A 26,794-nucleotide genomic window follows, 5' to 3' on the forward strand; every position below is an offset into this window, starting at 1 on the left:
TGTGCATGAGCCTAGGTGCATTTTACTAATTTGCTGTTATAATAACAATGAAATGCTGCGTTATTGACTTTAGACCAGGTTTTTGTTGGTTAGTGGCAGGATCACTTCCCACTGCCTCAAGATAGCAATACGCCCAGAATGCACCTGAACACCCCTCCCTGTAAGACCAGCACGCCCATGGGCGCACAGATGGGCGCAGGTGCGTTTGCTATTTAAACGACGTGGGCAACTGACAACTGCGTTGGTCTTAAACTAGCAAAGACACTTGCGTCAGCTTTGCGCCTCTCTGAGCCGGCTGCAAGATAGGGCCCTCCACGTGTTCCAAAAACAAATCAACAGCATAGAGCATTCTTGCAGCACATCTAGCAGCGAGTTGCAGCTCCGGACGGGAGCCCAGCGGCGCAGCGGAGCCTCATAAAACGAGATAGTGAGCAGGGCGGAAATGCGAGTGCAGTTCTAATTAAAAATAAATATCAGGCAGGGCTCTGTCTGGGAGGAGAAGGAGCATCTCTTTCACTCTGGGTGCAGCGCAGAAGAACGTGGATTACGACGTTGAATCGCTGTGGACGCAGAGGATGAGGAAACAATTTCACACCGAGATGGGAATTTAATTACACTCTGTGCCTGCAGCTCACCCTGCTGGAGCTCCATAACGTCCATTACTGATCATACAGTAATTGAGTTGTTTGTCAGTATTATTTTAGGGATATTTTTGCCTTCAGGACATCACTAATTAAAACATAAAAACGTACAAAAGGGCAGCTCAGTGGTTAGCATGTTGCCTCCCATCAGAAAGGGTTTAGAAATCTATGGGCACATTCAGCCTAGACAAAACAACGTTGATTTTGAGTCATGTTTTTCCCCATCTAGTTACTTTTAAAGGTGACCTATTATGCTTTCCCATATTTTCTGTCATATCTTTAATGTTACAATGTTGGATTTTCATGTTAAACGTGGCCAAAGCTTCAAATAATGAGCTCAACGTATTTCAGAGAAATCACCGTAAGCTAAATATTTAGATTCCCCATTGTTGTGAACGCTCTGCTTTAAATAATTTTTTCTACTCTTGGCTCCATGTGACGGAGCCGGCCTTCTATGATTGGTCATCTGCTCAAGGCAGGCCCTACTCGAGTGTTAACATTGTCGCATGAAGCTACATGCTATCAGCAGGGAAAGATGTAAATTTGGCTGCCAATGTTGTTCATTTCTCCCCATTTCCGGGTCATGTTACTGCTGAAACATTTCTGGTTGTGTAATTTTTGGTTTAAAAGCCTTGATCTGTGAATTTTGACGGTAGAAAGTGCTGCTATATTCCATTAACGTTAAAGTCATTGCTAACCATAGTAGCTGCGTGGTAACAACAGGGAACGATGTAACCTTGGCTGCCAATATTGTTAACTTCTTGCAATTCGCAAATATTCTATTACTGTCCACTGCTAACAATAATAATGTTAGCTCAATGTAGCCTAGAGCTAACTTTACTACAGAAGGAGCAGCCATGGGCAGTATGATTAAAAATAAACATTGAAGCATCTAAACATGTTCTAGTAGAAACAAAATCCAAGTAAGAACCTTAAAACGGTATATATTAGGTCTCCTTTAAGTCCAATATTCTCTTTTTTTCAGCTCCGTCACATGGAGCCAAGAGTAGAAAACATTATTTAAAGCAGAGCGTTCACAACAATGGGGAATCTAAATATTTAGCTTACGGTGATTTCTCTGAAATACGTTGAGCTCATTATTTAACCAAGTTCTGTGGGAAATATTTATTTCTTTAGCTGCCAAATGTTTTTCTTTGTTCACCAGCTAGTCGCTAACTTTAAAGCTGAAGTGCGTAGTTTCTGTCTCCCCCATGAGGAATTCACATGATACAAGCCTTCCGTGATCCCACACCATGTAGCTTGCTGCTTGACAGAGCAAGATGCACTAAACAAACTGAGCCGTATTGGGTTAGGGTTAGCTAACGAGGTACTGCATATGCTTTTTTATGTTGTGATCTTAAATTTCATTCATAATAGATGATGATAGACCTGCAGAAACACTGTTAATATATAATGTATATTTATCAAATTGTCAGAAATAACAGGAAAATGCGTAGATTTCTATCAAATAAGCTCTTTACTGTATGCTTACCGATCATGCTTACTGACGTGCGTAGTCCTTTTTTTATCTTTCTGGTGATAAGGTCTTCAGATCAGTAAATATACAGTACAACAAGTAGATCCGACTAGGTGATCTGATCGGTCAGCTAGACATTTAGAGTGTGCTCACATCAGCATTTGTATTCGTGAAAATAAATCAGGAACCACAGTGGAACACACAGGAACTCTCCGGCATAGTTATATACACTATGTAGGTTGAAACAGTGGTACCCCTCATCCAAGTCAGTGCCCAATATAACCTCATAACCTGTCTCAGGCAGACGAGTAGCCTTTTCTGCATCAAGTTATGGTGCAAATGTCTTTATTTATGTACAGGAAATTATAATAGGTTTTTGGGGGGATTGTACTGGCCATCTAGCCTAGAAATCTAGACGCACCCTAGCGTCTAGAGGGTCAGTCTAGCAACTCTCTGTTTGCTTGCGAGCTGGAAAAACCAAATTCTGGTCAGGCCAATCACATCGTGTATAGAGTTGGTGGGCGGGGCTTAACATAATGATGGCAGAGTTGCGACGGTTCCGCGTGAATTCCCCTGCTACTTGAAAACAAAGAAGATGGCTGCTGCTGCTGGCGAACAGTGGCCTTTGGAATCAGCTTTGGCCGCGACTCTGGAAGACTTTGTGTTCAGTTTTTCTTTGAGAAAAGAACAAAGAACGGCACTGAAGTCATTCTTAAAAAAGGAAGACGTGTTCGAAGTTTTGCCGACCGGATACGGCAAAAGTTTAATCTATCAACTAGCGTTGCTCTGGTGGGCTTTGAGCGCAGAGAGAATTTGTAAGACAACCGTTTATCCCGCCCCTCGGCTTGAGCCCTCCCAATGGTGAGTTCCCAGACCCAACATCTGGATGTGGGTCTGGCTTGTCAGGCTACTGGCCATCCCCTCTGTAAACTACGCCTATGATAACATGTCATGTCTTGTGCTTTAAGTTAGGGCTGCACAATTAATCAAATTTTAATCATGATCACGATTTTGGCTTCCAACGATCAAATTTGCGTGATCAAGCGATATTTAAAATGCGTCATAGAACGCTCCTTATCAAAGTTTTTGCAAAGCCACTCTAGCGCTCCATAAACCACTGTGTGATCACGTGCCTCTCTGAGCCAATCAGAGTTGTTCCCTGCACCGCGCAGTTTAGTTTCTAGATGTAGACAGTCACAGAGGACAGAGTAACGTGAGGAAAATTCCACAACAGGTAGCAGTCGGTCATCGTAAGCCGGTCACAATGTTTACCAGTTCACCATGTATTAACAGGAATGTAACATAATATGGATGTAAAAGCAGTTATAAGTCACATACAATGTTATTGGCCTTTCTCACCAGTCTGTCTTTGTAAATGTGTTCAATGCTCGGTAGTGTTATCCCCAAGTAACTGTTTTTCCGATTGTCTTTTTCTGTGACTCCGTGGCATTTCCGAACCAGCAGATAATACAGCAAGTTAAAACACTTTTAATAAAAGCAGTATAAAAACATTTGGAGCATTTTGTTATTGACATTAAAAAACAAGCAGTTTCTTTAAAAAGTACATTCTTCGCCGGTTCTTAGTGTGCATTTAAGCTTGTTGCCCAGTACAATGCCAAATTATTTGTAGTTTGTAACAAGCTGAATAGGGTGCCATGCCATTTCTCCGACCTCTCAATAACCCGAAAAATTCCCTTTTGGTCCTACAGCCCACTAGTCCGACGTCCACCAGCGATATTACGAATCCCAGTATGGCCACGCCAAGACCCGCCCTTCAGTAGCATTTATTGGCCAGTAGTCCATGCTTACACGAGGTAACGTAACCCCATTTGTTCAGGTTCTATCCCCTGGCCAATCAGCTATCCTAACCTTAACCACTCAAGGTCAAATGCCTAACCCCAACCAATGGAGCTGCTTGATAAGGCTGGTCTTGGCGTGGCCATAGTGGGATTCGTAATTTCGCGACGTCGGACTAGTGGGCTGTAGGACCAAAGGGTATTTTTCGGGTTATTGAGAGGTCGGAACAATGGAGTGTCGGAGAAATGGGCAGTCCCTCCTGAATACCCCCCCCCCGTATTGATAATAAGTGTCAGTGGATTGCTGTGACTTTCTAAAATCTATGGATATTTCTGTGGTCTTGTTGGTTTTTTAAATTTGAGTTACTGTTGTTGCTTGTACCTTCAGATTCTTGACGGAAAAAAAACTCATTTTTGTCTTAAATATGTGTTTGTATCATCATTTCTTTAGCTGCACAGGAGGGAAAACCCCGAGTTCATACCAGCTGTTGAATTTGATCACGTCGGGGATCGTCTCTCTACATCGTCTTTTCCCTGCCGAGTGCAGAAGTTGTGGGTTCAAAATTTCATTACCAAACGTCTACAAATCTGCCTCTTCATTCCCCGTCTTCAGCCGACAAGGGAATCCTCACGGACAAAACCGTGCTGACTCCTTTTCATTTTCCCGTACAAATAATAACCCTGCATCAGCAGACAGCCGCTCCGTGATTTCATTCATTAATCAGTTTCGCCCGCGGACTGTGTTGACTTTTGATTTCTTCAGTGGGTTCTTATTATTGGACGTGATGTTTGCGAGAACATGGAGGCTGTCCGGAGCGATTCACTTCCCTTTTCTGTTGCCTCTTCACAAAACATGCTCCAAGGTTGTGAACAAATAAGACTCTTTTTTTATTTATTTATTTTTTATCCTGCTCAGACAGAAAAGCTGCCGATTAAACCTCAGTACTTTTTCACTGTGGTGGAATACAACTAAGTACAAACTTGAGGCACTTTTTAAAAGAGATTTGCCTCAAATGGCAGATTAAAAGAAGCAAAACAAAAAGTTTTGTTGTTCAAACTAGGGCTGGGCAATATATCGATATTATATCGATATCATGATATGAGACTAGATATCGTCTTAGATTTTGGATATCGTCATATCGTGATATGACATAAGTGTTGTCTTTTCCTGGTTTTAAAGGCTGCATTGCAGTAAAGTGATGTACTTTTCTGAACTTACCAGACTGTTCTAGCTCTTCTATTATTTGCCTTTTCCCCACATTACTGATGGTTATTTATCAAAAATCTAAATGTGAAGATATATAAAGCCTCAATTCTCAACCCTAGAATATCGCCGCAATATCGATATCGAGGTGTTTGGTCAAAAATATCGTGATATCTGATTTTCTCACTATCGCCTATAGGAGTAGGGTTTTTTCCTCGATACCGGTGCCAAAACAATACTTTTTAAAAGTCGGTGAACCAAATTATAAACGCAACACTTTTGTTTTTGCCCCCATTTTTCATGAGCTGAAACTTTTTCTACGTACACAAAAGCCCTATTTCTCTCAAATATTGTTCACAAATGTGTCTAAATCTGCGTTAGTGAGCACTTCTCCTTTGCCGAGAAAATCCATCCACCTCACAGGTGTGGCATATCAAGATGCTGATTAGACAGCAGGATTATTGCACAGGTGTGCCTTAGGCTGGCCACAATAGGGTTTTGGGTTCATCTCTCTCTCTCTCTCTCTCTCTCTCTCTCTCTCTCTCTCTCTCTCTCTCTCTCTCTCTTTCTCGACCTGACTGCAGTTCGTAACCGACTTGAGTGCCATAATGCTCACACAGACTCGTGAAATGGCGAATGTATGACACACCAATTCGTATGCCATTATTGGCGTGTTATCAAGTCGCTTTTTGGGCAGTTTATCAACACCGTTTGGCCTCCGTTGACTTACATTACCTTGCGATTGCGCATAGACACACACGCGGATAGCTCAAAGTGCGTACAGATAACACACCACTTGGCTTAAGAAAGTGGCCGTGTATGTTTACGCAAAGTCATGATGCCATGTTGCACATACGATGGCGTCTGGCACCTTGGAGAGGTGTTCTCTTCACGCATGAACCCTAACCCCACCCCCAACCCTAACACCAGATACTGACTACTCTGACCACCCCCCCCAATACAGTAAAATACAGTCTTTTATTGTGGCCAGCCTAAGGCACACCTGTGCAATAATCATGCTGTCTAATCAACATCTTAATATGCCACACCTGTGAGGTGGGTGGATTATCTCAGCAAAGGAGAAGTGCTCACTAAGAACAGATTTGTGAACAATCTTTGAGAGCCCACAGAGTGAGTGGCCAGTGCCGTAGGGGTATGGTTCCTTGCTCAAGAGCACCTTGGCAGTGCCCAGGAGGTGAACTGGCATCTCTCCATCTACCAGTCCACACTCCGTACTTTGGTCCGTACGAGGACTGAGCTACTGCCCCCCCAAACACTGTTTAACGTTAGCTGTCAGCATTTGAACCGTGTATCATCCAGCTGCTAGCTAACGGTAGGCTAACGTTACCCACTGCCAAGTCTAGTGAGCGCCACGTGCAGCGATGTTTCTGTTGCCCTTAACGTCCGTTTGGGAGCATCAGAGAATTGCATTAAGAGGCACCAGAAAACCGCGTTGCTTATACCGGTCGTTTAGGCACCGGTGCTGTATTAGCGGGTACACTTTTCAGGGTGTCTTTTTTGAAGTTGAAAAAAAATTTCGGAAAGAAATTGCCCTACGCCAAGTGCATCAGTCATTTTTTTTCTTGGAAAATAAAAAGACGCCAAGTGTGAACATAGCCTTAGTGCGTACAGAAAAAGGAGCCGGCAGTCACACCTGAAGCTAGAAAGGCAATAAATCTAAAAATAAAAAGGCATGATGGTGATTACTTGTTGTTGAAGGACGAGGGGCAGAACATTACTCATCACTCAGGAAGCTTTTAGGAGTCCGCTCGCTCCCTCCCTCCCTCGCTCCCCTCCAGGTGCTGCTGTGTTTCTCTGAAGTTGACGTCATGCGGATGCAGAGGAAAGTTGAAACATTGAGTTTGGGAACCCGGGGAGTTTGTGATTGGGTGCACTGTGACCGCGATGCAGGAACACCGTTTGGTACCAACAGACCAAAAATAAAACGCCGACTCACACACAGACACACAGTGGTTCATTCCTTCCTTCTTTCTTCCTTTCCTTCCTTTTCCTTCATCCTTCCTTCCTTTTTTGTCCATTGGTTCTTTCATTCCTTCCTTTTTTCCTTCCTTCCTTCCTTTCTTCCTTCCTTCCAGGCGGGATTAAAAACTCTTAATTTTAAGGGGAGTTTATGATTTCTGGTAGCCTCAGTATACTCAGATTCTAGTCAGAATCTGAGTCTGATACTGCTCCACTGGACTGTGATTATGGGGCGTGTTTCAACCGAACCAGGAAATAAAATGCCTCTGCACTCGATTGGATAGACCTCCAACCAATCAGAGCGACGGAGACAGACGTCACAGAAGCTGCGAGACAAAGGCAGGCTTTACATTACTGTCGGTCATCCGTCCATCATCGTATAAAGCCCGCCATGACAATTTTTGATTGGTCCAAACAGCTCTGGTTGGAGCATAGTTGCTCCACAACGGATCAAAGTCCAGACCTAACTTCCCGACCTCAAATGTTGTGGGCGGGGCTAAGTTCGGCCGACACGCAGGCTATATTTCTGGTGCTGCCCTCAACTTAAGAAATTAGGGGCAGCCCTTGTAATTTTCTTGCATAGTCCTACTCTACTTTGGGGTATTTTGTTGATTATCTACTCCATGAAGCCTAGAAACTAATACAACACCTTGAGGTGGTTTCACAATCTAATATTCAGGACGAGAGCCAGCCCAGTTATCAGGCGGCACACGCGGTTTGGACGGGGGAAGTGCCGGCGGGTTGCACCCGCTGCACCCAGGCTGAGAGGCGGTAAATAGTTTAGCAGGGGGAGATAAGGTCTATTTTTATCAGCAGCAGACGGAGGAGACACACTGGCTTACTGACGCACAGGTTGGAGCATCAGAGAGAGACAGAAAGAGACAGACAGAGACACACACTCACAGACAAACAGAGAGACAGACAGAGACACAGAGACAGACTCACAGAGACAGACAGACTCACAGACAAACAGAGAGACAGACAGAGACAGACAGACAGAGACAGACAGACTCACAAAGACACAGAGACAGACAGAGACACAGTGACAGACAAACTCACAGAGACAGACAGACAGACTCAGAGACACAGAGTCACGGACAGACAGAGACACAGAGACAGAGACACAGACTCACAGAGACACAGACTCACAGACAGACAGCGACACAGAGACAGACAGACTCAGAGACACAGACTCACAGAGACACAGAGAAAGACAGACAGACTCAGAGACACAGACTCACAGAGACACAGAGAAAGACAGACAGACTCAGAGACACAGACTCACAGAGACACAGACTCACAGAGACAGACAGACTCACAGAGACAAAGAATCACAGACAAAGAGAGACACAGAGACAGAGAAACAGACTCACGGAGACACAGACTCACAGACAGACAGACAGAGACGCAGCCAATCAGGTGGACGTAGATGTACAGACCTCTGGGTGGAAAGTTTTCACTGCACGAGAAGAATATCAGTGTTTAGCCCACTAATATATATATTCACAAATAATTTTGGCCCACCTACTTTTTGACGCTTTTTCTGAAGTTGTTGTCCTTTTACTGACGTTTTTGGCATTTTTCTGACATTTTTGACACCTGTTTAGGCGCTTTTTTCCAAATGCTTTAGGCACATTATTTTGTTTGTGATGCTTTTTCCAATGTTTTCGTCACTTTTTCCGACATTAATGATGTGATATGATTTCTATCTTTGTTGTTCGGCCTGGCTCCTTTTGGGAAACATGAACAAATACTACTAGTACTCGCCGATTCCGATACCAGCATTTTAGGCAGCATCGGAGGCTTTCCCAATACTGGTATCACTATCGGCACATCTCTAAGCATAACAGCGACGTCTCTGATTGGTGGAACAGCCAGCGAGCTTACCCCATTGAAGTTTCTGTTCACAGTCTGGTACCTTTTGGCTTTTTGCCATTTAAATTTTTTTCTTTTGAATCAAATGTTTTATGGTCACGATTCATCTGGTATCTGCTTGGCTTGTTTCCAGGCTTAAGACTCTTTATATAAGCAGTAAATGAACTCAAACTAAGACATGAATACAGCTTTCTTTTGAGACATTGGAAACCAGAAGAAGATGAGACCTGTTTCTAAAGCTTTTGTGTGGTTTCCAGTAGCAACAGATACAAAATGCTGCAGCGAGAAGGTTCTGGTTTATAGAAAACAATTTAGACTCAAGGGTGGCGATTGTGTTGGTCGCCGAAGTTTTTATGTAACTGAATAGATGAGTAGTCTAGAGAGAGAGTTTTGAGTTTTTTGTGTATTGTCTGTTTTTGTTAAATGAAATTAAAGCAACCCATCTTTAAAGATGTCTAGAGCTATGTCCCAATTCAGGGGCTGCAGCCTTCGGAGGCTGCGTTCGTAGACCAATTTCGTCACACCGGCACAACGAAAGGCTGTCACATTTAATTTTATTTCCAAGGCTCCTTCAAATGCGGTCCACAAATGTGGCCTCCTTTTACAGAATTCAGAAGACCCAACTGTTGTATCCTCCGCAGCCCCAGGATTCCCAGCATTCATTTTGGCATTCGATCAGAAGCACAGGCAAACACAAACACAACCAATATTTCTTTTCTTTTTTTTGTTGTACAATTTCCGTCTATTTCATCATTAAATTCACTTTGGAGAATGTTTTAGGCAAGAAACTAACTGTGTAGATGTTGAATATAGGCAGTGTTATGAAAATGTATGGCGAATTGAAAATTTGCTCCAAATTTGCTTCGGAATGTAGAAGCCCCTATAAACTGCCGGACGCCAACTAGCTCTGCGGGAGTAGCTAGATATCTGCAGGGCTAACGTTTGTCAGCTCTGTGGGAGTAGCTAGATATCTGCAGGGCTAACGTTTGTCAGCTCTGTGGGAGTAGCTAGATATCTGCAGGGCTAACGTTTGTCAGCTCTGTGGGAGTAGCTAGATATCTGCAGGGCTAACGTTTGTCAGCTCTGTGGGAGTAGCTAGATATCTGCAGGGCTAACGTTTGTCAGCTCTGCAGGAGTAGCTAGATATCTGCAGGGCTAACGTTTGTCAGCTCTGTGGGAGTAGCTAGATATCTGCAGGGCTAACGTTTGTCAGCTTTGCGGGGGTAGCTAGATATCTGCAGGCTAACGTTAGTCAGCTCTGCAGGAGTAGCTAGTTAGCTGCGGGGCTAACGTTTGTCAGCTCTCTGGGAGTAGCTAGATATCTGCAGGGCTAACGTTGGTCAGCTCTGCGGGAGTATCTAGATATCTGGCGGCCAGTCCTGCTCAAAGACCCCGCTGTGAGCTGACTGGAGCTCTGGGTCTCAGAGACAAGAGATGTTCACATGTAGGCTACATGAGGGTTTATTATTTTTTTTCCTCGCTTTGAGACACTTGACCAAACGGTCAAATAAAAAGAACAACTTCTGGCTCTATTTTGGTGCCGTAGTTAACGTTTTGATCACTTATCAGCTACAGCTGTCAAGGTTGCTAAGCGACAGGAGCGGCGCTTCGCTCAAAAAGGAAATGCTCTGCAGACCAGACCATCTCAAGCATTTGTGGGCTTCAAAGGTTGCGGCCCGAGGTAGACTTTGAAGGCTATGGCCTCTGAAGGCTGCAGCACCTGAATTGGGACATAGCTTAGAACTTTTAAAGACAAAATAATGCCTTCACAGTCCCACACATTCTTAAAAGCATCCACCCTCCATCTTTGCATTGTATTTGTATTCAAAACATAGGGGGGCTCTAACCAGACTCTTGAATATTGACAGACAGTCACATGTCTGGCCGCCATCCATCCTTTCCCTCCTGTTTAAATAAATGGCCATCTTGGTTTGACCAAAACCGGAAGTTCTTATTCTTTCTATAATAAAAACCAAATATAAACATCTGCTGAGAGCGGTGCTAACGTTGGATAAAACAAAGTGGTGGAGCGAGCTAAAGAAGGAACAGAGAAAGAGAGCGGTGATAAGTTAGATAAAACAAAGCGGTGGAGCGAGCTAGAGAAATAATAGAGAGAGAGAGCAGTGCTAACGTTAGATAAAATGAAGTGTGATTACCTCTTCTGTCATCAATCTGCACCTGCTTCATATTTTTTTGGCGAGCCAGCCAGGAAGGACTAAAGGAACAGCAGAGCAGCGGTGGAAGAAGTATTCACATCCTTTACTTCTACTACCACTTCTACCACTACTAAAAGCACTCACTGTAAAAATATTCTGTTACAAGGAAAATTCCTGCATGGAAAATGTTACTTCAGTAAAAGTATGTAAATATCATCAGGAAAATATAGTTCAAGTATTAAAAGTAAAGAACAATCCTCCAATTTTAGAAAGTGTAAAGGATCCAACCAGTTGTGTGTTTAACGGTCTAATCATTTCAGCTGGACCTGTAGGCAGTTATATTGTTGGCTAGTTTCATTTATAATAAAACATCAGATTTTATAAACTACATGTGTTTTGTGTGTAGGAATCTTAATGTGTAAAGTAACTAGTAACTAAAGCTGTAACAGATGAATGTAGTGGATTAAAAAGAACAATATTTCTCTCTGAAATGTAGCGGAGTAGAAGTAGAAAGTGGCATGAAAAGAAACGACTCCAGTAAAGTACAAGTACCTCAACATCTGGACTGAAGTACATTACTGGAGTAAATGTACTTAGTTACATTGCACCACTGCAGCAGAGTCTCCCAGTCCGTAGTTATCTTACATTTTGATTGTTGAATCTGTGGACCAGTGTAAGCACGTTAGACTGGAGAGAGCTTCACTCCGCCCACAGTTTGTTCCCAGCAAGGCCAACGTTTCAAAGCAAGCCTTCATCTCTTGTCTTCCTCCCTTCTTTTCTCCGTTTACTGCTCTATAAGCATTTCATTTTGCGGGGTCAGCAAAAGCGAACACAAAGAGCACAAGGTATTTATTGTGCAACGAGATGTTTTCTTGAACAGCGATTCAGAAGCTGAGGTTTTTAAAGTCGCTGTTCAACAAATGCTGCACCCTTGAAGCAGAAATATATAGGGTGGTTGAAGCCAGAAGCATCCAGATTCCCTGCACACTGTGAAGCCTTCATGCAAGTAAAATGTGATTTAGAGTTACAATATTTAAATGAAAATACTTTTGTTATTGTGTTGCACCGCTCTGTGTTTTTTATTTGCTGTGATATTTATGGCTTCGTCATCGGTATTTTATGTGTGTGATTTCAAACTCCATCTCAACTTCGCTATTTGTTTTTCCTTTTTATTTGTACATGTATTCTGTCAGAAGTTTATGCAGAACAGTTGTGGTTCGGATGACTTTTTGGGAAAACCGCAGCGGGAATGTCTCGATGTTCCACTTTTCAGGACGGAAACTGAGCTTTGAAAGCCATAAGTCTCCGCACCTGGCGAAGTAATTATTAATTGGTTTTGGTCATCATTTAGGTCGACGCGCTGAAGACGTAATTTGGTTATTTGTTCCTATAGGGCTGTAAGACTCATCCTTTGAGTGAAGTGTTAGTTGCATTGTAGTCTTGCATGTCCAGCTCTGTCTCCACAGCGCTGTGGAGTAAGGTCCGGCTCCAACACAGATGCATTCTGGGAGAGGAGAAAAACCATTCTGGGTTGTTTGCATTTTTCTAAACCAATCACAATCGTTTGGGCGGCTCTAAGCTCTGGACGGAGTGACGGTGGCTCTGCTAAATAGTCTCAGGGGAAGCGTGCCTCCCACAGCCCTGTGTTGCCACATTTTTCCAAAATTAGGCCCTATGTTCCTACATTTACTTTTTCATAAATTTGTATCAGATTTTATCCCCTTTCTCCCAATTTAGTAGCCAGTTACACCCAACATATTATCCAGTAGCCATGGACTACAGATGGAATGTAGCTTTTAGCTAAATCTGGTAACTAAGCCCAACCCCTAACCCTTACCCTAACCCTGGGAACATAGGGCTGTGGGAACCTAGGGTCTAATTTTAACAAAAATCGTACAAATGTGGGAACATAGGGATGACCTTGTCTCAGGAAGGAACTTGTTTTGGTGGAACATTTGCACCCTGCAAAAGAAAACTCTGCATACAATATTAAATGAAGGTAACTGTTGACACAATACAGTAACGTGAGCTATTTAAATTAGCTGGATACATGGTTAAACCTCATTGGCTCTCACCAGAGTATCTCCGTGTGTACTTTATCCACAGCAATCCCACCAATCGGTCCCAAAACGTCCCAGTTAGAGAGGAAATGCCCTAAACATATTCTTTGTAAATCTTTACAATCATTCCCCGCAACAATCAAGCATACCTGCCGTGTTGCACGATGCAAACTTTTCTCCAAACTTGACATTTTCAGCGTGTAGCTCGCTAGCTTGAAGGTCGTTTCCGATGCAACAGAGTTTTGAGAACACGCACAGAGAGAGCGGAAGGTGATTATCCTGGAAGTGTTCTTCCGTTGATCCAGACTAGTTGCATTGAGGCTGTAATTTTGCAGCAGCTTCTCGATGGGAGCGACCTCGAAAAGCTGCTCTTCTTCTCTTCTCTGGGTAATTGGGTTTTCTGAGGGCTTTTGTTCACGAGGCAGTTCCTGAACTTTGGGGTCTTTGTGTTTCTGAAACTCCCACAACATCCAACGACTCACAGAGAAACCGTTTTATCCAAGTGAGATAAGAATATTAATTAAACATGTTCACATATGGAGGTGTGTGTGTGTTCAGAGCTTTGCTGGCAGTGTAGTAATTGTTGTATAATAGCAGCTGGTGAATTATTTAATTCAAACTGCTTCCTCTGAGCGCACACACACACACACACACACACACACTATGACTAATCGAAGTTCTTGGAGACTTCATTGCAGTGTGTGTGTGTGTGTGTGTGTGTGTGTGTGTGTGTGTGTGTGTGTGTGTCATGCAGGGCACAATAACAATACTGTAAATAGATCTTCAGGCTCCATTTTTCTGTCAAAACCTTTTAGGCAACTTCTCTGTTGCCTGTATCAGTCAGCTGTTGTTTACCCAAATTTGCAAAGAAACTCCAGCACACTGCCCAACAAACAAACAAAGATATATAATAGCTGGCAACCTTTTCAGCACTAGACCTTCACTAGAAAGTTTGCCCTCTCACAAACGGTTGCGTATGATATCGCATGAAAATGAAGGCACACCAATTTGCATGATATGTAAGGGATAATGTAGAGCGAGGCGGTCGCTATAGCGAACACAACCCTGACACGGTGATCAGGGCATTTGAAGTGAGACATTTGAAGTGAGACAAGGTGAATGGGACTTCTTCAGGAATATTTGTGTTGAGGTTTCCGTCCTCAAAAAAAAGAAACTGACTCAACTTGCGGAGAACCGCGACCCTTTGTCATGCTGCGGTGGCCAGTCGTGTAACTAGAGTACTGACTTTTCGGTGTGTTTTGAGGTGGTGTGAGAGTCCGTACAGGAAACAGGAAACCTCACTGCCTCTATCTCTGCCACAAGAGAGAGTTTAAAACCCAAAACACAAGCTCTGAACTGCATGGGAGTTTGTGTAACAGCTGACTGTTTCCCGCACTCGCCATGTCTCGCTCCTCTCTTTTCTTTCTTTCTCTCTCTCTCCTGTGAAATGAAGCTGCCTTCAAGTGCGGTAGGAAACGTTGAGATCTATAAACGATATGACAAATAGGGCTTTTCACACGGGGAGCTTTTCACACGCTCCTCATGTGAAGGAAAACGCTCCCCTAGTAATCGCCAGGCAATCAATTTGTGGTAACCATGGAGATGCTGTGTGCTACTGTATCCCTGCCATACAACTGAATGAGATAAGCAGACTGTGGTACCATATATGCATAATTCCAGGTCGATTCATAACAGAAAGTCTTTTCTAACTACGGACTGTTATTGTTGATAGCTTATGTCATAATTACGGACGTTACCCGATAAATCCAGTCTCGTGCCGATGCAGAAGCCGCGCTGTCTACGTTCTGATAACTGTTTAGAAAACTGTTTTATATTTTATTGAACTACCAAACGGCAACAATCCGTCTCTCCCCCCCCCTGCCCGCTCACTAGGGCTGCACAATTAATCGCAATTTTAGCCGGAGAAACGTCCTGGGCCTACAAATCCTGTCCTACAGACTACAGAAATAAATCTTTGTGGGGCGACCTCTATTTCGCCCAGTGGGGCACGCGCCCCATGTAGGCTGAGTTCTTTGCAGCGGCCCAGGTTCGAATCTGACCTGTGGCCCATTGCTGCGTGTCATCCCATCTCTCTCTCTCCCACCTTTCCTGTCTATCCACTGTCACTATCGAATAAATGGAAAAGCCCCGAAAATATTATCCTAAAAAACAAATCTTAGTTTGGTACAGATTCTCGCAAAAATCACACTATAATCGTTTTCATTTGAATATTTTTCAATGAAAATGAGAACAATGAGACAAAACCGATCGTGCCCTCCCATATCGTGAATCAAATCTCAATCACAGTATCAGTTAAAATAATTGCAATTACATATTTTCCTCATATCGTGCAGCCCTACTGTTTGCCTCTTATTGAAAATGAATTACGAGGCGTGACAGCTGCTCCCCGTGTGATAAGCCCTTGATAACTAAAACCATTGCTTGACAGCAACGCATGTCCAAGACTTCCATTTTGTTCGTATAGATTAAACGGCGTTATCATTCTGATTGTCTTACTCCAAATGGAGATCTTTTTATCCATCCTGGCAGTCGACAGTGAAACAGTTCTGTTGATTCTGGCCCGCAGCTCCGTTTCTGTTCTTCATCACGGTCTGGTTTCCGCAGAATTCAATTTACAGGATCCAGACGGAGATGTTTTGTGAGAGAACAGTAGTTGCGTTGTCATCACCGCAGGTTTTTAATTGGATCGTAAGCAGTTTCCGTTTCCTCTCGGCTCACGGGCCATGTGTGTTCACGTTTGCTCTTGGATTAAAGGCCGATTAGGATCACAGTCTGAATAAACTGGCTAAACTATGAATGAAGTTCCCGCCCCTCAATGATTTATCAAGTTTAAATAAAGGCATGGTTTCTGCATGGACAAATTTTTGCCCCCACTCTCCCCACCCCAAAGAGGTTTTGTCCAGCCCCGAAAGAAAATCACCAGCGCCAAAATGATAAGAATTGAGAATAAAAATAGCAATTCAAATCCTCCCTAAATGTGTTTTTAAGACCAATTTACCAAAACAACGTTGAACAAGCAGAACATAAACATGAATATGAGCGCTAATCTTAGATTAATTTCCAGAGTCCAGTGGTGTAGTCTACGTGATATGCAGCATACCCACTAAGAAATGTCCATATATCCACCTAAAAATGCCCAATGACACGCAACAACATACTTTCCATTATAATTTTGACATATTTAGAATTGTCATCTGTGTTTTTCTTCTTTGCATAGGCTAAATAAAGGTTTTTCCACCGCAAATTGGTGCATAAAAGTGTATCAGAATGCAGGAAATGAAGTCGTTGCTCAAAACTTCCCTCGGGAGGACAGGCAGACCACCCCACTATGATATGGTCCCCCCTCCCCCAAAGGCAGATTCTGGCTAATATATACTGTATATTCAGTACAGTATACCCACTACAATACATTAGACTACACCACTGCCAGAGTCTGTATAATCTCTCCCGTGATTGATTTAAATATTAATATTTTTTTTAACCAGTTTTGTTAATTTGGGTTTCATTTACTCAAAGCATAATATAATTTTTTTGTTTTTCAAATTGTCAGAAATAACAGAAAAATGCATATAGATTTCTGTCAAATAAGGCAACACAGACTTATTGCCTTTACTGTACGTGGACCGATTATCCAACAACGTTATCGCATACCGTTTCCTCATACCGTGCAGCACCGTGTGAAAGTGTGAATAATGTTGTGCGTGTGTCGGCTGTGAAGGGACGGGGGGACAGACTGATTCCCTCAGCGCTGATGACCTCGCTGCGTCCGTCATGGCAGTTAGGCAGGCGCTGATGGTTGCTGCCGGGCCCGGGCCGGCTGGGAGCGGCTGGCACACTCTGTGAAATATTAATGACCTACTGTAGAGAAGGGCTCAACCTCCGCCTTCGTTATCTCCCCCACCCACCCTCCTTTCCCTTCTCTCATCTTTCTCCCTGCTGCTCTTTCTCCCTTTCAACTCCCCCCCTTTTTCAGTTTCTCTATCCTTCTTTCCTCCCTCCCCAGATGGGAAAATGGAGCTGCAGTCAGGAGCGCAAGATAAAAAACACATATAAAGACATAAAGTCAGGGCTGTAGACGAGTCCATCTTTGAACCTGACATTACATCATGCAGTGGAAAAGGGTGAGCAATACTAAAGTTTATACCACGGTCTGGGTGAATACTTGATTCTGATTGGCTGCAGGGTGTCCATAAAAACGTGTTATAGGACATCCACTAGGAGTTCGGGTGAAACTGACTGAACAGAACGGAAATGTGAATCTGTTATTTCCAACACTTTTTTTAGAGGAATTACTTTAGAAAAAGTATACATATCGCTGGACTCGGCCGAGACAAACTAGAATATTTGGCGAGGCCGAGACAAATCCGAGTCCAAGACAAGTCCGAGACGATAGAAAAACATTTCTAAAGTACTCAAGTACTACAGCCCTGTATAAAGTACTAAAATGTTTCCTCTACATACACTATACACAACACAAAAATACCGGCGCAAACTCTAACAATGTCTACACTACATGTGCAAATTAAGCCGAGTTATTGCGAATAGAAGAAAGGAATTTTACTCCTATTGCACTCAGCCGGGGTATGTTTACCTCTCTCTTCCCCCTTCCCTTCTCTCTCAGGAGGCTTGTGCAGATCTTGTTATGTCATATTAAAGAGACAGACACGCTAAGTGAAAAATACGACGTAATAAGAATCGGCCGAGGAAACTTGTGGATTCGGCATAGATTTTTGGATCGTTGTGAATCAAATTCTCTGCAAAGGGGGAAAAGCTCTTTCCTCATCCTTCTTGATCTCTTTCTCTCCAGTTTCTCTCTGACGTATTCCATCAATCTCTCAGTGTCTTCTCTCTTTTCCACAGCCTGATTGAGTGTTTGGTTATCCTCTTTCAGTTTGTCAGCCCACCCTTTTGTTCACCTCCGTTCTCTTGTTCCGCTCGGCCACATCGGAGGACAACTTTAATGGGAAGAGCTCCATCCGTTGAAGTGTGAAGACTTACTTTCACTGCTTTTGAATTTTTACATTTTTCACATCAGCCAACATGGTTTTCAAAGTTACCAGCCAATCAGGCTGGTAACTTGCGATATGTTTTTTTTTTTTTTTCCCTAACTTTACTTTAATTTCTAATGTCTTCTGCGTTTTCATTGTAGCTTGTGATCGATACCGCACATGCTACACACATAGCCAACGGTTGTACGACATGTCACGACACAGTGTTTATGGGAAATGTAGGATGAGGCAAGGTTTATGGTAGCTGCGGTGCGTGCGTCATAAAATTATGTCCCCACAGCTGGGAAGAGCAGGTTTCGCCTCTACAAACATCTGTTTCTCCATGTACAGACTACAGGGACTCAAACAGCCTTAAAGGCACACTATGCAAGATTTATACCTTAATATAACCGCTTCAAAGTTGCCACTTGCCTCCCTTCCTCATCGGAGGAGAGAGGCAGCGAGCAAATGTGTTTTAGAGGGATGAGACGTCCTTTCCTCTGAAGCGTCGCGTGAATCTGTCAGCTGTTTGGGCGGAGTTAGCAACTCCTTTAGCTGCACGGCTTCCAGGAAGGCTGCTCTCTGGATCCTCGCCTATAGCTCCTCCACGATCTCTCCTTGCAACATGACATCATGACTTCGCTTAAACATACCCACCCATTTTCTTAGGCCAAGTGGCGTGTTATCTGTACGCATTTTGAGCTATCCGCGTGTATGTCTACGCCATATACAACGTAAACATACACTCCACTATCTAAAGCCAAGTGGCGTTCTTAAAAGAAGAACCGGTTGGGTTTAGTAAAAGAAAAACGCGGCGGTTGAGTTTAGGAAACGTGACATGTGGGACATGATCCCCGGTCTCCTGGGTGAGAGTCCTGTGTTGTTTGACCCATCCACCCCCCAACCAACCTCCCTACGTAGATTTTGCCCTTTCCTTCTACTCGCTACGGCATCAATTCACACGCAATCGCAAGGTAATGTAAGTCAATGGAGGCCAAACAGCGTTGATAAACACGCTAAAAAGCGAGTATGTGTCTTGATGACACGCCAATTATGGCATACCAATTGGCATGTCATAAATACTCATGAGATCAGTCTGCTCCTTGATGCTCCCTCCTCGCTCCTCTGGGCAGAAATAAGAGAGAGACTTGTCTTCGCCGAGGAGAGACTGAACAAGATGGACCGAGGAGTCGAGGAGCTATCAGATGAGGGGCATGAGCTGCAGCAAACGAGTCAAACCGCCGATTCAAGCAGACGCAGAGTTTTTTGATTGATGACTATGTTACCTGTTAATTTTCACCCGCATTTGGCAAGTTGGGAGTGTGTCAATTTTATTGCCCTGCTTACTTTGCATTTCACGTTGCTGTTGATGGACCGGTGTGTTTGTATGATCATAACTAACCTGTATTCCTGTTGTTTTCACCTCTTCCCTCCCTCTCTGTCTCTCAGACGTGGCTGAAGAACTACGGCTACCTGCTGCCTCACGACGTGCGCACGTCGGACCTGCGGCAGGAGAAAGCCATGCAGTCGGCCGTGGCCGCCATGCAGCGCTTCTACGGCATTCCTGTGACGGGAATACTGGACGAGACGACTATAGAGTGAGTCACCGGCCCATTTTGACATTATGTCATGGTTGTTATGCAGGGTTCATACGTATTGAAAAAACCTGGAAAAGTTATGGAATTTGAAAAATGCAAATTCCAGGCCTGGAAAGGGTTTGGAAACAAAGACCCAGAATGTTTTGGAAAAGTCATGGAATTGTTTTTTAACACAGTATAATAATATGTGATTATTAAATGTATTTTCACGTTGTCCTAACGTCAACATTCTATTCGGGTGTGATATTACGAATCCCACTACCACATAAATTGACATTCATTTTATTGTTAAACCTCTGAGGGTAAACTTTAACACAGATTTTTATTCTTATTGTATAATGTTGACTGACATTTTCAGGAATACATAGTCATGGAAATTTGCCAAAAAGTCATGGAAAAGTATTGGTTAAAATGCATATGAACCCTGGTTATGGAACCTTTTCGAGACCACAGTTCAGATTAAAGGCCACACAGATTAATTATTACTGATATAAATGGACTCTAATTGGCCTGACATTTTTAGCCTCAGTGTGCGGCCGCTCCCTGGCTGATCTTGCTGAACTCCAGTTAGTGTTGCCGATGCTGAGACACTAGTGTGTTTGTGTTTGTAATATACAAACCAAAGATTGGCCTTTAACTTATTTTAGGCCTTATTATTTTTAGTACATATAGCTACGAAAAGAAATGCACTGTAACTCGTATGTTTTCCACGTATTTATTACTGTCAGCAGCACATTGACTGCTGCTGTATAAGAGCGTGAAGATCCTCGTAGGGAGGAGGTTGGGGGGGATGTTTGACTCCTAAAACACAGGGCTTTCAAGCCGGGGAGCAGAGTTCATGTCCCGGAAGAAGTAAAGGAGAAAACACAAGATTTTCACCCAGGAAACAGGTGTTCATGTCCTGAAGAAGTTAAGGAGAAAACACAAGACTTTCACCCAGGAAACAGGTGTCCATGTCCTGAAGAAGTTAAGGAGAAAACACAAGACTTTCACCTAGGAAAGAGGTGTTCATGTCCTGAAGAAGTTAAGGACAAAACAGCTGATGGCCGAGCACCCAGCCAATGGCCGAGCACACAGCCGATGCCAATTCTCCCACCTCCCTCGTCAAAGCCAGGCGACAAAAGCACATAGCAAGCCAATCCACTTTCCCATGTTGATAAGAGCATTAAAATGAGGAAAAAATAATGGGATAAAAAGAAATCAAGGGACATTAAGATTAGATAAAAATTAGAAAAAAGATTAATTGCGAGTTAACTATGACATTAATGCGATTAATCGCGATTAAATATTTTAATCGTTTGACAGCACTAATTCTTTCATTTAAATGCCCCGAAGAGCTCCGTCATTCAAATTCACAAAATCGTATTTAGTTTCTTTTTTGAGTTAATATAAATGTAACTGTGATAAATTGGCATATAATATCGTATCGATAGCGGGTTCCTTGAATCGAAATCGTGCCGTTAATAATATGGTATCGTTGTCCAAAGAATCGATATAGTATCGTACCGTGATAAAACTTGTGGTTTACACCCCTTCCTGTGTACCAAACAGTGAGTTGTTGTTGTTGTTGTTGTTGTCCAGGTGGATGAGGAGACCTCGCTGTGGCGTCCCAGATCATCCTCACACCAGCCGCCGGCAGAGGAACAAACGCTACGCCCTGACGGGACAGAAATGGAGAGACAAAAAGATCTCCTACAGGTATGTATCTATCTATCTATCTATCTATCTATCTATCTATCTATCTATCTATCTATCTATCTATCATTCATCCCTTTGCTGCGTGCGTGCGTCAATAATTCATTTGTTTTAGGGTCAATAAAGAAACAACAGCATATTAATATACTGTATATCGTTAAGTGTCAAATGTAAGATAGAAAAAATACTTCTTATGCAACCTCTAGAGTGTGTGTGTGTGTGTGTGTGTGTGTGTGTGTGTGTGTCAGTCATTCACTGTCCCTCAGGTTGTGGCAAGTTTGTACATATTGGGCAGCAAGATAAGCTCGGTCTCCTTCCCCAGGAGAATGTTTAAAGCCGCCTACACATGATAGGCGTTCCACTGCATCATCCGTTCCGTCCAACAACGCGCTGCGCTACCCCTGGCGTTGGCACAATTCTCAGATTTGCTGCTTTGCGCTGCACTCAAAGCTCAAATTACTTCAACTTTGACCCAGTTGCCGCTGACCTTTCAAAAGCGCAACCGATGAAGTAATGTCGTTACCTAGATAAGGAAAATGGCTTTGTTGCCACCCTTGATGACGTTTACCTGCGCTACGCTACGACCTTGCGGCGGGCAGAGAGTTATCTACTCGCTTATCACGTGTAGGTAGCTTTACTTTGACAGGATAGTCAGCTCTTTGAAATCTGGGATTACAGAGTTACGTTTGTTGTAATAAATGTTCCTTGTGTCATTGAATGCTTTACATTGTATGAGAAAGTGCATCTCTGTCTCAACCTCACCTGTCCAACAGCGACCACGTCTCTGTTTTTCTGGTTGCCAGACTCTCTCTCTCTCTCTCTCTCTCTCTCTTTCTCTCCCTCTCTCTCTCTCAGTCTGAACTCGGGTAGGCCTAATGTAAATTTGCTCCGTCCCGCGAGGCCTTGAATGCATCTCTTATCCTTGCATTACATCCACCCACTCATCTCTCCGTCCTCTCTTTCCACGTCTTTATTCTCTTGTCTTCTACTGTCTGTCTCCATACCGAACAGTAAAACATTTCCCTGTAGGATGTGACCATCCAACCGGCGGCTCAGCCATGTAATAAAGCTCTAATGCAGGTTAAAGCCGTCCCGCGAGATACTGAACACCTCCCAGCTCCCGTTGTTGCTTCTGTCTTTTATCCTCTGTGGCTCTCTCTCTCTCTCTCTCTCTCTCTCACTCTCTTCCTCTTTTATCTTCCACTTCTCAAATTCAGAAGTTTCAAAGCTTTTGTGTCAAACAAACAATACAACGTACGTATTTGGACAATTCCTCCATAAAAGTAACTACAATCTCTAAAAAAGCATAGTGCCGCCCTCGTTTCTATCTTTTCTATCTCTCTGCCATCAGTTATTAATCCAGCTGCAGTTTCAAATACCGGTGCTAAAACTATACTTTTTAACCACCAAACAGTGCCTAAACCAAAATAAAAGGAGCACAAAAGTAAAGTTGGCGACATTAAAGGTGCCGTAGCTAGGATTGTGAAGATCCAGGACTTAGCTAAAAAATGTGAACATCGACAACTTCTCAGTCACTCCCCCCCTCTTTCCGCTAAAACCCAAAACAGTCTCCTAAGCCCCTCCCCCCACAAGGGAGAATGAGCAGTGCATGAGCAGTTATTGACACGCAGTAAGACACCGCCCCCCTGGTCCTGATTGGTGCATCTGAACAGGGAGCGTTGGATTTTTTCCAAATCACACTACAGGCTGTAGGTGGAGCCAGAGGAGCTGGATTTTTTTTTTTTTATTACCTGCTTCATGTATTTCTACTGGAACATAGGGTCAGTTTCAGCAAATATGACAAACCTACTGCACCTTTAAATAATGGCTTGTTTATTGCTAAGGCCATATGGTCAAAATTAAGTGATTTGTTTAAATGTAATAACAACTTATTTCACCAGTCAAATGCTGTTAAACAACAAAAAGAACCACTAGATGGCAGAGGTGAACTTTACAACAACCTTGAATGCACCATGAGTTTACGAGGTGCACTTGAATGCGCCATTGAGTCCCGTCTGTGTTATTTCTCCGGCAGTGTCCACGATGCCTCCTCTGTGTCTTTAGCTGCAGACTGTTGGAATCCTTTCCAGTGAAATACAGCAACACGTTAGACCTTTTTACCTGTCAGCATCCTAACCGTGTTTAATCTAGCTACTAGCTAACGGTCGGCTAACGTTACCTGTTGCCAAATGTAGTGTTAGCCATAGCGTCACACGCAACAATGTTTCTGTTGCCTGTTGCATCGTTTCTGAGCATCAAAGAGCAGGCATTTAAGTGGAATCGTATTGAGGCACTGAACGCTGCATTGCCATAAGCTCTGGAAGTGGAAGAAGCACTCTGATTCTTTACTTCATTATTTCCTTCCCCAAAATCTCTAAGAAAAAGAGACGATAAATGAGAACATCTCGCCTAGAATCCAAGCAAGGTATTGTGGAGGTAGGAATAGTGTGGATAAAAGATGAATGCAGGAAAAAAAAGAACCGAGTGAGAGGAGAAGGAATGACCAAATATTTCTCTCGTCGGACTTGGCCACGACGGAAATTTAAAGATCTAATTAAATTCATTATAGTATCAAATCTTACCGAGAGTTATCTCGAGACACTTTACAGACAGAGTAGGCCTAGACCACACTCTATAATTTACAAAGACCCAACAATTCCAGTAATTCCTACAAGAGCAAGCAAGAGCATTTCATCTGTAACTGAAGAGTACTTCCAGGTACTCTCAGGAGGAAAAGAATTTCAAAAAGCTAATTTGCAACGCGGCAAACACAACTATAAATTAATCTGGGTTTTCCAACTTCCTCTCTCTTCCTCTCACTTCTCCTTTCATGCCTCTCACTTCTCCTTTTTTTCCTCCACACTACCCTGCTCACAGCTTTACAGGCCTGATGTGAATTACAGCGCTCCCACGAGACACTGAAGGCATCCCAGCCCACTCTACAGCGTTACATAAAACCCACACTTTGAGATCTGGTTACCTCTTCCTGTATCTGAGTCTCCTCGGCCCTCCTCTTTGTGTTTCACCCTGCTATCGCCTGTCCCATTCCCGCCGCACGGCTCCGTGTCGTCTTCAGTTCCCTGCCACCGTTAAAGCTGCATAACTGTAATCGTTTTTAACTTAATTGTTCCTCTTCCAAGGCGCCAAAACTATCTCCAGAGCCAGCCCCGTCTCCTGTGAATTATACACCTGTGTGTATCTCATTTACATTACTGCCTGGATTACATTATTTCTGATTCAAATTTATGTTGGTTATTTATACTCGCAACGTTTTGTTCCAGTGGAGGAAGTAGGAACCCATATTTTATAAAACTGTCGCTTATTTTGACATTTTTCTTTCTTTTCTTCTTTTTTTTACGTTTCAACTTAAAATCGTGAATCGTGAGTTGAGTATATTGTTACACATCCGTTTCCACAAGATTAGATAATTATTTTGAGCTTCGACGAGTAAAAAAACAATTGAAGTAATTTTTCATGCCAAAATAACGGAAAATGCTGTATTCAGCCTCTCAAATATGAAGATGTTCTCCTCTTTTCTGTTTTTATATCATACTAAACTGAGTATCTTTTCACATTTAAGAAGCTGGAATCAGAAGTTTTAAACTAAAACCGATTATTCGATTATCAATATAGTTGGCGATGGATTTAATAGTTGACAACTAATCGATTCAGCTTTGCAGCTCTACTAATTAGCACTAAAAAACAAAACCTGGCTGAGGCTGATGGAAATGTCTTGCTCTGAATACTGGTTTTTGGATCATCTGGAGCAATGCAGAGACATACATTTAGAGGAATTTCAGGGCTGCTGGCAACTGTAAATGATCACCCGCTGCGTTGCGGTTGAGCTGCAGGATTATGTAACTGTGTATCTCTCTACTGATGCCTCAGGACAAGGAGGTGAATCTTTTAAAAACCAGTCCAGGAAGAGATGAGGGAGGAAACGAAGTGGAGGTGAATAAAGAAGAATCAGAAAGACAGAAACAGAATCGCAAAATTACAAATTGGGATGCAACCATAATGTGTATTGTTATAACATAAGAGTGTATCAACAAGCTGTATAACCGGTCTGGAAGTAGTAGTACCGAGAATCTCCCCCTTGCCGAAATTGTTCCATCGCTTCTGTTCAGCAGTCGTAGCCGACAGACAGTGACTGTGTCCTGGGTAGAGACGACTGTGAGGTTGCGGTCTTTTTGGCGGCTGTTGCAGTGACGTTAAGCCCAGAAAAGGTGGCTATCAGTCGGGCACAAAGCTCTGCTAGGTTGCGGTCTTTCTAGTGTCTGTTGCAGTGACGTTAAGCCCAGAAAAGGTGGCTGTCAGTCTGGCACAAAGCTCCGCAAGGTTTCGGTCTTTCTAGCGGCTGTTGCAGTGACCTTAAGGCCAGAAAAGGCGGCCGTCAGTCGGGCACAAAGCTCTGCAAGGTCGTGGTCTTTTTGGCGGCTGTTGCAGTGACGTTAAGCTCAGAAAAGGTGGTTGTCAGTCGGGCACAAAGCTCCGTAAGGTAGTGTTCTTTTTAGCGGCGGTTGCAGTGACGTTAAGCCCAGAAAAGGTGGCTGTCAGTCGGCACAAAGCTCTGCAAGGTTGCGGTCTTTTTGGCGGTTGTTGCAGCGACATTTAGCCCAGAAAAGGTGGCTCTCAGTCGGGCACAAAGCTCTGCATGTTCTCTGTCTTTTCAGGGGCTGTTGCAGTGACGTTAAACCCAGAAAAGGTGGCTGTCAGTCAGGCACAGAGCTCCGAAAGGTTGCGGGCTATTTGGCGGTTGTTGCAGTGACATTAAGCCCAGAAAAGGTGGCTGTCAATCGGGCACAAAGTTCCGCAAGGTAGTGTTCTTTTTAGCGGCTGTTGCAGTGACGTTAAGTCCAGAAAAGGTGGCTATCAGTCGGGCACAAAGCTCTGCAAGGTCGCGGTCTTTCTAGTGGCTGTTGCAGTGACGTTAAGCCCAGAAAAGGTGGCTGTCAGTTGGGCAAAGAGCTCCGCAAGGTTTCGGTCTTTCTAGCGGCTGTTGCAGTGACCTTAAGCCCAGAAAAGGTGGCTGTCAGTTGGGCACAAAGCTCTGCAAGGTTGCGGTCTTTTTGGCGGTTGTTGCAGCGACGTTAAGCCCAGAAAAGGTGGCTATCAGTCGGGCACAAAGCTCTGCAAGGTCGCGGTCTTTCTAGTGGCTGTTGCAGTGACGTTAAGCCCAGAAAAGGTGGCTGTCAGTTGGGCAAAAAGCTCCGCAAGGTTTCGGTCTTTCTAGCGGCTGTTGCAGTGACCTTAAGCCCAGAAAAGGTGGCTGTCAGTTGGGCACAAAGCTCTGCAAGGTTGCG

General features: G+C 43.5%; 1 protein-coding gene across 1 annotated transcript in view; it reads left to right on the forward strand.

Annotated features, from left to right (window-relative positions):
- The window catches only part of mmp24 (matrix metallopeptidase 24), an 88,459-nt gene that overhangs the window by 12,195 nt on the left and 49,470 nt on the right, over window positions 1-26,794 (forward strand). The window contains exons 2-3 of the mRNA XM_028575801.1: window positions 19,648-19,796; window positions 21,378-21,494. Of these exons, the coding sequence (XP_028431602.1) occupies window positions 19,648-19,796; window positions 21,378-21,494 (266 nt within the window). The remainder of the gene's footprint in view (window positions 1-19,647; window positions 19,797-21,377; window positions 21,495-26,794) is intronic.

This window comes from Perca flavescens, chromosome 4 (assembly GCF_004354835.1).
Source record: "Perca flavescens isolate YP-PL-M2 chromosome 4, PFLA_1.0, whole genome shotgun sequence".
NCBI classification, from domain to species: Eukaryota; Metazoa; Chordata; class Actinopteri; order Perciformes; family Percidae; genus Perca; species Perca flavescens.